Raw genomic sequence first — 15,093 nt, forward strand, 5'->3', positions numbered from 1 at the left:
TTGCACACATTCTGTGACCACTGCTGGAATGTTGGCAGAACCAATCAGACCACTTTGTGGACGCTGTGACGAAACAAACACCAATTATTCAAATTCTTAAGGAAATGAAGAACTGAATCTAGGCTACAGATTACCTTTTTCAAAAGTTTAACAATGCCATGGGATTAGGCTACTCCAATTTGTTTTTAAGTTTCTGGTCATCTGAAGTTTAGTTTAGATGCGGGCGGGCGGAATTCAGCAACAAAGCAATAATGAAGTGACTGCTCAATTAGAATGTTTTTGTGATTTTCTGACTGTTGTATTAGAGTATATCGATCTGTACTATGCACTATGCTCATTTCTTGCAGGTTTTCACTGATAAAGACATAAAGACACGTAGCTAAGCAATCAGATTTAGCATGTTTGTAGCAACCCAATATTTGTTTCTGAAATCCAGCTTTTTCAAAAATCTGATGCGGACATATTCCCCATGTATTTCTGAAATTTCACTTTCTGTAAAAAAGGATGCGGGCGGTGGACCAGAAACATAATTACCAATTGGAGTGGCCTTAGTATCTTTGTTTCCCTAGTACAGAGCTCTTAAAAGCATTGTTATAGGAATAATAATGGTTCACTATAGATTTGTAAAATGGCAGAATTGTCAAGGAGGATGTTCAGCAATTTTTCAAATATGTCACCAGGACATTACCAGTACAATTTTCGTCTTAAGTATGCTCACAAAGGTGATTGGAATGATTATTACATCATCCTTGCCATAAAACAATACCGTGATGTAATCTAATTGCATTCCAGTGAGTTCACAGAAATTGTGCAACAGTGACAAGATGGCTTATTGGCTGCCCCCACACAAACCATCTGGCATGCAAGACTAGGGTGTGTCTAGAAGCTAATACAGCATGAGGCAAAGCCAAATGCTGTAATTGCCTGAGACACGCCTTGAGCACTGTATTTTTCATACACACAAGCATAGGCAGAGCTATAAGTATTTTACTGTACTTGCTGGTCGTCTTGCTTGTAGCAATTTTCTTCAGTAGCTGAATCACTTCAATTTTGGTGATCAGACTATCAGTCAGTTGTCTATTTGTAGTTGCAAAATGAGCTGGTAGGATCAGCTTCAAATTGGCTAATTTCAGTGTCACGCACATAATGCATCGTGCCACCTGTGTGGGGTTGTTCCTTCAATTTTCCATGACAGAATATCAGAAAGTGTTCATGTAACCTATTTCCAGTCATAGAACCAACTGGTAGGATTACTCTGGATAGTTTTAGCAATTTACAATGTCATGAATGTGATCAATCGCCTTCTGATGTTGTACACTTATAGTTTTTAGCAGACTTTAAGAACAATGTATATGTACAGCTATACACAGTAATTGTGGTCCCCCCTGTGATAGCCTGTGACACTTTAGTTTAGCATGCAAAGTTTTGTGAAATAACATTCATGCATATCTAACTCTAATTCGACTTTTCAATAATTTGGCCAATGAACAAACTAGCACTGATAATTTCATTTTCTCCTCTTACAACTTCCTTTTTACTAATAACAGTATGAAAACTTAAAATGTGCACAACTTGACTACAACACTGGCAAACAACCCCATCAAGGCCAAATCATGAAAATTCAAAGCAACCTATTGTGGAATAACACTTACTTGATGCTGGAAATTGTGATGGTCTGTGGTGCATATTTATGAGTTATTGATTGAGAAAGCATACTGTGTGGCTAGTCAGGGTGTGTTCTATAAAGCAGTGATCACGTGATGGCAGCTGGTGCTATTGGCAAGTGAATTATCTAATGAACTATAATGTTAGTTGTATCAACAACAGTAGCCTGGCTGCCTTGTTCTGATAGTCATCTGAGATGCTTCACTATGGTCTATGGGTTTCCACATTAATTGTGTTTGCACATGACCACAAACATGTTATTCAATAAAATTGTATAGCTGTTCTTAACAAGGGCATAACGAGGGGAGTTCGGATAGTTCAGATAAGCCTCCCCTTTCAGAGACAGCATTTTTTAAAAATTAAAAACCACACCAAATCTTACAGCCCTGGAGTTCTCAGTAGTTGCTTGCACACTGGCAGCGCACTGTACTACTTTTGAGGGTCATATCGCATTAATGCAGAATTCAAGTATTGTATCATGTGATCAATTGTGCATGTAATGCATGGTGGCAATGGCGAAGACTTTTGGCTTATTTTTTAGACATATTACAAGGCAGGAGCTGCGATAAATTTGAGTGGTCATGTTATACGTGTATCAGGTTAGCACAAACCATGAATAGTTGATGTTGAAGATTTGTAACATGTTGTGCGCATGTGATGTTTCAAATGTATTGGAGTACAAGCCAAGTCTGAAGTGCCTGACCATCAACAGGGGGACCAACCAAGAACAATGTATTCCGGGAAGAAAGTATTGCCAACTAAGTAACTCAGATGTGGATCGAGGGTTCCTGTGTGTTAAGAAGTTGAAGTTTGCTTTCAGCATGTTGTCTGGAAGTGAAGATTAGATAGTCAATAGATCCTTTACACCCCCCAGGATTGGAATCTGCTGTTTTCAACACCTCCTTCTGCACCTCCTTCAACACCTTTATACAAAGACATCTGTGAATAAATGTATTGGTAACTTGACTGTGCCATGTTTTTTCTCTGTTCAGTGGACAGTAGGGATGATAAGTTCACTTCAGTTCGAATAATGAATGATTGGTAAGTACATAAAACAAATTGCAAGCTAAGAAGATGATATTTTGGGCAGTTAGAACTAGCCAAAGTTTGCTGCATTGTTCAAATGATAGGATTCCAACACACAGTGCCAAAGGAAAAATGGACTACTGACTTCATTGGTTCAGTTACTCAACCCAAGTTATATATACTTATGGACCGAATTTGAGGTTCATACAATAAAGTGATTAAACAATTCGAGACCAAAGTTAAAGTCACTTGCATCGGTCTGGCAGTGACTTGATATATATGCTCCACAATCATCGCCTTTATGCCCTATTTGCCCTATTCACAGTAAAGAAAAAGATTACTGAAGAAAGCAATATGAGATTTACAGTAGAACAATGATTCAACTTTTTTCACCCAGTCAACACCAATTATTAATAAATGGTGCAGATGGTCTGAGCACAAAGTACAGCAAGTATGTGGAGATCCCTATCCTGGGATCTATGGTTAGTCACAATAGGTTTATAGTTTCTATAAGCTGCATAAACAGCAGTGTATAGGTTTTAGCTAGTTAGATGCACAAACAGCACCTTTTAATGTTACTGCCAAAGAAGGACACATTTTGTGTATGCAACATTTTCATTCAAATGTGGTATAGGGAAAGCACCCAGGTCTTTCCCAAAGACATTCCATGCACTTCCCCTTCCAGAAAATCCTGGATACTCCTCTGCTTAAATGATTTAACACCACCTTAAACATTCTTTTAGTTCCTTAAACATTCTTTTAGTTAAGGGTGCTCGCGGCTATTTGAAGCCATACAACATGCAATTTTTGTAATGTTGCTAATACTCACATAATGTATAAAATGAATCCATATGCTACTTACGTTGGAAGTGCTTCTCTTTCTCTTCAACACAAACCAAACAGAATTCTTCTAGCCTATATATACCATTTTATAACTATGCGTAGTTCTTTATGAAGCGCTTAAATCGAAACTAGTCCTCCATTTTTCACAGTAGCGCACTGGAAACCACGTTGAACAAACTTCAGCTTATAACTCACAACTCTATGTTTAGTATTAGTACACAGCGTACATAGAACTTAAGTTAGTACTAAAAGTGTGCTACACCATTCAAAACCTCATGTTCTCGGTGCCGTAACTCATGAAGCCATAACGCTACGGACAAAATCTAAACATAGACCTCTGGAGAATTTATCAGCAAATCTCCCTACAAAATTTGAAGCTTTTACGGCTGTCACTCAAAAACTAGTTTTATTTTTAGTAAACATGTGCAAAGATTGCGTGCGCCCAACATTATTGATACAATAACCACACAAATTCCTATTAACCGCAATCACCAACTTTTCAAAATAACATGTCATAAACGCTGTTCTAAACACAAAAAGCTCTGTTTTCTCTTCTTCACACAAAGGAACAGCTTCTTGCTCCGCCTGGAGTCTCCAAGTCGCTCTTGGATAGGTTACGCTAGGCACGCCATCATCAGCAGCTTGTAACGCCTTGTGATTCCAGCTGGTAACATTGTCCCCTACATAAGCAGCTTACAATTACAATACTAACTACCAGCATACCCTATCACTTGAGAAAACAAGGCACAAACGCATGTTGCCTACAAGCGAAAAGTGCGTTCACACTTGTTGCCTTAAATAACACTTACTTTTAGATTAATTCATAACTGTTGATCCATCAGACAATCATTTGCTAACACTTCAGTGACGATTCTAAAGCAAAAAAACATGCTATTCTTCCTCGTGTTCTCTGGTGCAAAACATGTCCGCTTAACACGGATACTACAAGTATGTGTAGTAATGCCAATTATGATGCAATAGCCGCATGTGGTTTCTGGGCTGGCACTTAAATGGGTTCAAATATCAGCGAGCACCTTAAAATCAAGATATTGTTATACAGTATATCAACTGAAGATGACACTTGACTGCTTTATCACAAATAGTGAACACGAGTATATACACACATCTACAACACCAAATTGACAAGAAACTAGCCATGATAAGGATTTAAAAATAAAACAGTTCTGTGGAATGTAAGAAATTGTTGCAAACAGTTAGTGAAGATTACAGTCATAATCAGTTTCAGCATAATTTAGAAAACAATGGCAGTAAATGGCCTTCTCCTTCATGATACATCCTTTGGTAAGGATGGTCTATTTTGCTTTATTTTCCACCTATTTTCATTCCAAACTTTTCAGTTTCCCACTTATCATGTTTAACCCACATCATGCTCAAACATTATCTATTTTATTCAGCAAAAATCTATATTACGTCGTAATTTCCAAAATACATAGTTATTATCACACTGTTTAGTGACTGTTCTAGAAGAGTACTTTGATATTCACTTACTCTTACCATAGCAAGACCCCATAATCAAATTTGCGAAAAGGGGTCATTCACTCCTATGAACATGGAAGACCATAACTTACTCTGCAAGAAACATACCAACCTGATATTTTCTCCATCCAGTAAGCTATGTTGGTACTCACTACTAAGTAAATTTCAAGTCAATAGTATTTTCTCATATGCAATTATGACTCGGAAAAACTGGTAAATTGGTTGTGTATGGAAGGTCACATATGTGACCTAATCTTAGAAAACCGTCAATATCCACGCATTTTTCAAAATTTATTTTATTTGTTCTTAATTGTTATCTATAGGAACAGAGGAATTGACTGGCTAAGATTCAGTTTCATAAGTTGAGCAATGTGGGAAATACAGCACTAGACAGTCGGACAAGCACATATATGTACAGAAGCCATTGAGAAAATAATCTACAGGCATTTACATAAACTATCATAGCTTACTAATATATAGTGTAAGGAGATGAAACTTGGGTCATTGCGAATCCACTTATGTATAGCTTTTCCCAAGGTACCGCATGTTTCTATGAAGAAGGTGAATTCACTGAAGAACGATCATTGGTAAATTCTTTCATCACCACAACATAAACAAGCCTTTGTAACTCACAAATCCTTCTGTGTATGCCTGTATGGAAATGAACAGAACTTTATTTGAACAGGTGAACATGATGATGTCCAGTATGTATATATTAGAATAACCAATGAGGTGATAAAACTTGCGTAAATTCTTTTCTGGAAGTTGCATCATTTACTCATTGTTTCAAATGCAATTTACAAAAGCGCTATTGTGCATAGATCAATGGTTTTCCAAAATTCAGTCAATTTATTGCTTAACCCTTTATTACCGAATGGCTAATATATTGCCAAAAAATGCGTGTTACGGGTGCCCTTTATAAATGGACCCATAACTCTTTCGTCCTAAGGGCTATGAAGTTGAAATAACCACCAATTTGCTGAGTAGGCCCAGGCGTTTCTAATAAAGTTTAACGCAAAGCGATAAGAACAAGTATGGGGAACTATCAATACTTATAAACACACAAACACGCATCAAAAACAATTGTACCTGTTTAAATTTCGATAACTTTCGCTCTGAGCATCATGGTGTGTTCTACTAAGAATAAAACTACTCCTCACGTGATAAGGATTCTAAAAATATACAGTATGATGTAACCGGGGGTTATAACAAGATGGCGGCGTCCATCTTTCGCTGCTATGGCGAAGAATAACAATGCGCCTTTCTTCACTTCAAAGCGCGTGAGTTATGTGTTTTGTTGTAAGGTTTTTAGATGTTTGGGTAGAAGGGAAAGATGGCTTTCATATGGTATATAGCGTTCCGTGTTAATTAATGGGTGGGGTCCTCACGTATTGCGCAAAGATCACACAAGCCATAAAATTTCATTTCCTGAGGTTTTTCTGCGGTTTTACGAAATAACTTCGGTAGGAATGGGTTAAGACTGTTCTATTAGAGTATGCTGATCATCAAATAGCAATAAGTATATGTTAAAGTATAGCCGCGAGTGCTATATGAAAAATAAAGTACTCTACGCTTGGCCTCGTACTTTATTTTTCATATAGCACGAGCAAGGCTATGCTTTAAATGATTTATGGAACTTTCTAGTCGTGTAGCTTCACCATACACTAGGACTCGTAATTAACAAGCGTTGCACAAACTATTAGCAGCCTGAACGCACACAAACTAGTTTAACAAAGTAACTCACGTGTATTTCACCATAGTTTGGCATAGTAGACGTTCATTGCATCTTTTGGCAGGTTTTGCTCGCAACCCACAATCGATTCTATTGTGAGTCACATGGTGAAGTATTTCCGTGATATCTCCAGGACTTGTCCGTTTACATTAACAAATGTAACAGCAACGTTACCTTCTCCCACCCATCATCGAAGCATTTAGGTATGTCTATAAAAGCAATCCAGTGGTGGAACTCGTATTGGCTGGGGTGATTGATCACTCAGCACGGCGAGGCTATCAGCCTTCACCGGCTTGGGTGATTAGTCGTACTGGAGCGAGCCCTGTAGGCTATTAGCCTACACTAAGGCACGTGGGCAACTGTGCTTTATTGCCCACAAAGAGTGCTTTATTGCACCGCAAAGAGTGCTTTATTGAACGAATAAAGCACTCTTTGCGGTGCAATAAAGCACTCTTTGTGGTCGATGAAGCGGTTGGCCGCTAAGAGTGTACTTTATGAAATTTAAAGTACACCTTTTCCTTTGATTTCGCCCACGCAAAGTTCTATAAGCTGTGTTATCAAGTGTGACTGTTCTATTAGAGTACTTGATCTTTTCAAGCAAATGCACAGAGCAATATTAATTATTATGTCCTTCCGTGTGTACTTTCCAAAATGTGCAATTTGCTACCACAATTACCAAATTCATTTTCTGCAGGCTTCTAAAATAGCACTTCAAAACACTTATCAACCACCAAATCATAAAAGAATGCCATAAACTTACTGTAGGCCAAGAAATCTTTGTGGTATTAATTTTTTAAGGATTGCCAAAATGTGGTAAAATTAGTATTTTTTGTGTAACAAATCTTATTATTATTATTATTATTATTATTATTATATTGTGTACTGTGCAGGAATCATGTATGATTATAATGCACAGGTGTGATTATAAAAGTGTCCAAATCATTACAAAACTCAGTGTATGTGGGAGCGTTAACAATGTTCTGGGGTAGATTATTCCATAGTTTAATCACTGAAGGGAAGAAGGAAAATTTAAAACTGTCCACTCTAGTATTTAGTTGATTAAACTAGCCAATTCGTAAAAAGGAGGGAACGGGAATTAAACAATCATCTGGAATATCAGCTAAATGATGAATGATTTTATACAGCATTTGTAATTTTAATTTTTTTCCTTCTGCTCTGCAGGGTGGGTAGATTAAGATCAGTTAACATTGTGGAAACACTGGAGAATCTAGAAAAGTCTTTATAGCACATTCTTGTGGCAGATCTTTGTACAGCTTCTAATTGATTAATATTAACACATGTGTGTGGGTCCCAGACTGAGGAAGCATACTCCATAATCTTTGTGATTAAGACATCAATTTCCATACAACTTGTACCAGGGCTGTAAAATATTTAAATTGTGTTGATAAGATGTCCACAAAAACCATGAAAACTTGTATCCCATGAAATTTCTTGCCTTACAGTAACTAGCTAGTATCTTTCATTAGTATCATACACAAAATATCTCCCCTCATCTTTGACCTCAAATAAAAACTGTGCATAGGTTCACTGATACTGGTGACCAATGTTTTACAACATTATTATGGCATATATACATTAGCACATCATTCTAAACATTGGTATAGAGGTAAAGTGATACCTTTTTGTACTTCAGTAAATTGAGAGGCACTATCCTTCAACATTTCTTCAATTTTCCTTCTGTACTCCTGCAACATTAGTGCATTTAGAATAAAGAATTAATGTTTCAAAGGTACTCTAAACAATCCCTTTACAGTATAGCAACACTACACACATATTATACCTGTATATATAGTTCCATGTATTATTTGGCTACTTTGCACACAACTGAATCTCATGAAAACAAGATACACATTACCCTATACCTTTTAACATCAGTAACAGCTTATACATCTGCATCATGTGTAAGGCCACTATATATCACATAATATAAGAGGAAATAAAGCTATACCTATTTGAAAAGTTATTACACTGTACTTGGACCTGACCAACTAAATTTCCATGGATTACAGTAAAATAAGACCATGAAATTTACAATTGTTCCAAAAAGAAGATAATTCAAATATTAAACTTGTCAGTTGTTCTAATAAAATGCATTGTGTAAAATTCTGCTCTTGTAAGCAAATTTCAAAGTTATCCATGAACATATAGATCGTTGGAAACAGCATGCTATAATTTCCAGTTCATGACATCCATTTGAGCTAGTACTATACAAAAACTTTATTGCACTGTCTGCTAATATCTCCCTGTCCTATGTGTGCAACTACAAACTCTAAATTAGTGTTGCACCGATAATCGGATCGGTTATCGGTTTAACCATATATCGGCATGATTTTCTGGATATCGGTATCGGATCGGATCGATCTTTTAAAAGTAAGCCGATACGATAGTCACGTGAGGCTTGCGCATGTGTATTATTTCCATTGTTGTAAAATAAAATGGCGAAGAAGCGCTCCGTCATTTGGGAGTTTTTCGTGGTGACTGAGGACACGAAATACGCTGTTTGCAACACTTGCCAGGCAAAAGTTTCGAGGGGAGGAGGTAGCACAAAGTCCTACACTACTACAAATCTAGTGAGCCATCTCGCTAAACATCCGGACATCAATAAACAGTATATTGAACGAAAAGAGTCTCAAGAAACTCCACCTCAGAAGCAAACACGTAAAAGGAAGCTTGAACAGCAATTGTCACTTGAAGAAACGCAAGAACTGTCGAAGCCATGGGATATAAACGATGTCAGGTCTCAGCGTGTGCATAAAAGGATTGGTGAGATGCTAGCAGTAGACTGCCAACCATTATCAATGGTTGAAGACATTGGCTTCAAAAGGGTGTTGCAAACTCTGGAGCATCGCTACAAGTGTCCAAGTCGTAAGTATTACACAGATACCATTATACCTAAAATTTATACTGGCATGAAAGATGAAGTATATAAGTTGGTTGGTGGGGCCAAGTACATAAGCTTCACCACAGATATATGGAGCAGTAGTATTAATATAACTTGTTTGTTAAGTTTAACTGCACACTGGATTGATGATGCATTTGTAAAGGTGTCTGCTGTCCTACATGCACAGCCAATACAAGAAGCTCACACTGGTGAGTACATTGCAGCACAAATGGAGAGTATGCTTCAAAACTGGGAGATATCTCAGGATAAAGTGCATGTTGTTGTGAGTGACAATGCAAGCAATATGGTAAAAGCCATGAGAGATGCCTGTTTTATGCACTTGGGTTGCTTTGCACATTCTCTGCAATTAGTAATAAAAGATGGACTATTTGTACAAAGAGCCATAAATGATATAATAGCAATATGTCGTAGCATAGTGGGACATTTTCATCGTTCTTCAGTTGCCTGCTACAACCTGAAAAGAATACAAGATAGTTTAAATGTACCACAACACAAGCTTAAATCAGATGTCGTAACTAGATGGAATTCTACCTTATTTATGTTTCAATCTGTTCTGGAGCAAAAAATGGCACTGGCAGCCTACTGTGCAGAAACTGGCAATATCCAGCAGCCCACACCACATCAATTGGAATTAATGAAGAAATGTGTCGATATTTTAAGTCCTGTAGAGGAAATTACACGTTCTATATCAGCAGATATGGCTTCAATATCAATTGTCATTCCATACATAAGGATACTAACCATAACACTTGAGAAAAACAACAATGATAGCGGTGTTCAAACAATGAAAGGTGAGCTGCTGAAATCTTTAAAGTCTCGCTTTGCAGGGATAGAAGAAAAGAAAGAATTGGCCTTGGCTACTTTGTTGGACCCCAGGTTCAAAGATAAATTTTTTTCGGGGAATATCATCAAGGCCACAGTCAAAGAGATGCTGGTTGAGGAAATGAGCAGTTCTGTTGATATGGCTAGTGAGACTGCAGCTGAAGAACCTGGTCCCAGCCAACCAAAGAGAACGTGTCCGCTCAAAAGTGCAGTTTTACTTGATGTCATCTCTGAAATAATTACTGACTCTACTGGTGATACTCCTGCTACCACATCAGAAGTGGAGAAGTTCTTAAGTGAACCACTGTTGGATTACAAGACTGGCAATCCTTACACGTGGTGGGGTCAAAATAAGAAAAGGTTTCCTATGCTGGCAACTCTGGCACAACACTACTTATGTCCCCCAGCAACATCAGTTCCTTCAGAACGGCTGTTCTCTGCAGCAGGTAACCTACATGATGATAAGAGGAACAGAATTTTACCTACTTAGACTGAAGACCTGCTTTTCATTCAAAACAATTTTTGCCTAGTTGGCTCTCAGTACAAATACTAGTAAGTAGTTTAGTGATTACCACTGTAACTGTATACAGTTGGTCTTGTGTGACTACTGGTTTATTTACTTTATTACGCGTATCTAGTTCTGATGTATTTTTACTACAGTAGCTATAGCTGTACACCACTAAGCAGTTTTGAGTACTATAAATTACATCCATTTATTTTTTGTATTTTCAACTACTATGTATTGCCACACTGATTAAGAAACTTGTCAAATATATATTTTATATCGGATCGGCTAAAATTATCGGCTCTTTCCTTGTCCAGTATATCGGTTATCGGAATATCGGCTAAATCCCATATCGGTGCAACACTACTCTAAATCTCTTCATAACAGCTTTGTGGCTTGTAATTTATTTGACATGTCTGTAGACAATGCAGTAGCTGTATATTTCTTCAATGACTGAGTCATTTTTCTGGTACCAAGATCTGGCAAAAAACATTTTAAAATAGGTATGGCCTAACACACTATGTAATGTTTTAACAAAAAATGAATTAATTATTTTTGATCATTCATCAATCCTTCTCACCTAAATTTTAATATATACTTCAAACTTGTTTTTAACTCCAATTTCTCACACTTTATGGGTATAGTCTTACTAATACCACTTCCAATTGTTAGCTTCCCAGCTCTGTGTAGCTCATTCTAAATATGTCATGCTTATTGCACCATCTGCATACAGCATGCTTTCCTTTGTGTGTGTCATTTATGTTTTATATTATGTGGTGGATTATGAATTTTTTGCTGGCCATAAACTAATTTGTAATCAGTTTTCCTATAGTTTTTATGCATGTGTGTACTCTGTAAGTGTTAATTGTTATGAGGTATTTAGTAGATACACAGAAAAATTTGGAATTTTCAACTAGAGTAGGGACCATAACACATCGATAAAAAGTACTGAAACAAGCTGGAGTAGTCACTGCTTGAAGTTTCTTAGTTTACTAGAGTGGTATATCCCCAGTATGGAACAGTTAATTGTTTGTTACTTTAGTAGTTTTACAGTAAACCCACATTCACTGATGTTTTACTGAGAATTTAAAACTTAGTAAAACAATTATGTTCCATATACTTAAAGTTACTGACATTTTACTATCAGTATAACTGGGTACAACTACAGTAAAGTAGCTTAACAAATTAGTAAACTAAGAACCTTCAAGTAGTGAGTGCATGATATTAAATCACAGTAAAACAATAAGAAGTGTAATATCCCTACTATGCATTTCCATAATGGTATCTTGAGCACAGTAGGGATATAACACTTCTTATTGTTTTACTGTGATTTAATATCCTGCGCTACTCCAGCTGGTTTCAGTACTTTTTATTGATGTGCTATGGTTCCTACTCTAGTTGAAAATTCCAAATTTTTCTGTGTACTTGTTTGTTAATTTTTTTGTAAATAGTTATTATGACTGGTGAACTCTCACATGCATATTGTATGTGAAATGACACCACGCGCCCCAGCTATATAAATTATCATCTGAAAAGTGAAGTATCTATTATGCTTCGTTGTCAGCCTATGTTCAACCCATTACACAGCATTTCGGATCAAGAACTGTTCGAAAAGTGCCTCTGCAATTCATGCATACCGAAAGAAGAAATGGTGCTGTGCCCCAGTTATATCAATTATCATCTGAAAAGTGAGTATCCATTATGCTTCATTGTTGGCTATGTTCAACCCATTACACAGCAGTATGACTCAAGAACTGCTCAAAAAGCACCTCTGCAATCAAAACAGCCACTATGAAAAGTACAAACAATTTCCGTAGTACAGACGATTTCCATTACAAAGGGAAGCCATCACATGCTACCACCAAATTGACACTTTTCACTGTCAGCAAAGATGAATGGGACACAAAGGAGGACACTGGTAAGTCCATGAAGAATGTATTGTACATACTGCGGTATGCCAAAAGGCACCTCTCGGGTCAAAGCAACATCGAACAATGAAAAAAATCAAGCCCGTAGCCTAAGCTGTTATCAAGTTACACTTGTCTGAAGGCATCAGTCAGTCAGTTACTCAGTCAGTCAGTCAATCAGTTACTAGAAAATTCCATTAAATAAATAATTTTAAAAATTCGATAACTATTTGTTGAAAGCGTTTCGGGTCGATCTGAAAACTTTTTTTGCACTTAGTTTTACCTAACCAATACTGCCTCATTGTCGTCAGGGAAAATTGAGGCTGTTGTTTGAGTGATTTTATTTTGTGGGCCACGTCTACTCCTTTGTGGTCCCTACTATACACTACTATCGTAGTGTATGATACAATCAGGTAAATGATCACCCACCTCAGTGATGAATAAAATTGTGTGGTAAACAATTCTTTATAAACAAACAGAATAAGAGAGAATACAATTGAAGTTCCCAGCAGTTCTGCTGTTGATATAATAGTCTGTGACAGTAGCCAATTCTAACTTGTATGCATTTTGAAAATCTTACATTATAATTATATTGATTGTTGTACTGAACAAGGTAGTTTTTATAAATAGTAAAAGTGATATTAAATCATGAAACACTTCATGTACAAATAAAAACCACCGGTGTTCTTGGTTTACCTAATAATCACACACTGTGTAAATAGAGTAAGATAAACTAATTGTTGTGGGTATCCACAAAATATATACTCGTGGCCCTTACTTATCAGATAGTGAAATTTGATGTGACATAGTAATGCTGTACAGTTTAATATCACTGCAACTGATGTATTGTTGCATGCATTCAAACTATTATAGAATATATATAATCCATACCAATGAGGTTGTGTGAGGATTAAGTACTGCTGACGACATACAACTTATAAAGCAATTACATAGTAAATGCTGTTGAGGGCTATACATATGAAAACAGAGTACGTATATCATACCTCATCAAATTTGCTGATGTCCATTTTGAGCTCCTCCACAAAGTACTTCACTGTACTGATCTCGTTTCCATCAACAGCCTGGTGTAGGGGAGTTTTGTGATTCTGTAATGATAATTAGCATTTCAACATCATCACATTAATTTTGTAGTAGTTATGTACTACATGCACTATCATACATCAATTTCAATGTTTATTCAGCTTGGTAAGAGAAATTTAACATGTACTGTATATTGTGACATCCAGACACACAAATCACACAAGTGTCTATGCTGCATAAAAATAAATGGATTTCATAAAAACAAAAGATGCCCCTAGTAACCTGAATTTTACAATATTTGTAGGGGTAAATATCTATAGTAACATCTCCAAATTTTAAAAGGACAGTATATATAGGTCATGAGATATAACATTTTAAAGTTTGTCATTTTTCCATACATTATCTATGGGAGGGAGCAACAGTTGTCCCTTCTGGGCAATCACATAAATAATGTGTGGGAAAACAACAAATTCAATTAATGTCATTTCTCAATTTAACAGTATTTGTTGGTGTGAATCTCACAATTAACCTCTCCAAATTTTAAAACAATAGATCATGAGATGTGACGTTTTGAAATTTGTGGCTTTCCCATACATTATCCATGTGATTACTCGAAGGGGAAACTGTTTTCCCCTCCCATAGATAATGTATGGAAAAATTGCAAACTTATAAAATTGCTATCCTTTTAACCATTGGAGATGTTACTTTTGACATTCACACCTACAAAATAAGGTAAAATTCAGGTTGCTAGGGGCAACAGAGTAAAATTCCTCATTATGAAATTCAAAATAATCATGAAGTATTCAATTTTAACTTACTGTAAAATTGTATACTACACTGATTTGATAGACTAGCCTTTTGTAACTCTTAAATTGGCAAAACTGAGTGGTGGGACAAGGCATGGCACATAACTTGTCTCAGGCTGAACGTTTTCTAACAGTTAGTATGCCTCAGTTTTTATGTTGCATCATTCTAACACTGCCTACACAGTATTTATGCCTGTTTATAGCTTAATTGAATGCAAAGTGCTTATAAAAATTCTGAATTCTAACTCATACACTATGCTGGTATTATATTATATACACTGTAGCTTTTGTGCTCAAGGCTTGCAAATCAATCTAATATTTATGGT

General features: G+C 36.5%; 2 protein-coding genes and 1 long non-coding RNA gene across 4 annotated transcripts in view; all 3 read right to left on the bottom strand.

The window, feature by feature from the left end:
• The window catches only part of LOC136257287 (CAAX prenyl protease 1 homolog), a 217,290-nt gene that overhangs the window by 95,198 nt on the left and 106,999 nt on the right, over positions 1-15,093 (bottom strand). The window lies entirely within an intron of this gene.
• The window catches only part of LOC136257282 (uncharacterized), a 138,781-nt gene that overhangs the window by 43,325 nt on the left and 80,363 nt on the right, over positions 1-15,093 (bottom strand). Inside the window, exons 8-9 of one of the 2 annotated variants that reach the window (XM_066050380.1) lie at positions 13,925-14,002; positions 8,403-8,469 (exon numbers count right to left, since the gene is read on the bottom strand). In XM_066050380.1, the coding sequence (XP_065906452.1) occupies positions 8,403-8,469; positions 13,925-14,002 (145 nt within the window). Of the gene's footprint in view, positions 1-8,402; positions 8,470-13,924; positions 14,027-15,093 lie in introns of both variants that reach the window. The other variant, XM_066050379.1, reaches the window with a different exon arrangement.
• LOC136258193 (uncharacterized) lies at positions 3,924-4,557 on the bottom strand. The gene is made up of 2 exons (XR_010702612.1): positions 4,344-4,557; positions 3,924-4,214 (listed from the first exon to the last, which is right to left on the bottom strand). It is a non-coding gene; the product is annotated as an uncharacterized lncRNA (long non-coding RNA).

This window comes from Dysidea avara, chromosome 6 (genome assembly GCF_963678975.1).
Source record: "Dysidea avara chromosome 6, odDysAvar1.4, whole genome shotgun sequence".
In the NCBI taxonomy this organism is placed as follows: domain Eukaryota; kingdom Metazoa; phylum Porifera; class Demospongiae; order Dictyoceratida; family Dysideidae; genus Dysidea; species Dysidea avara.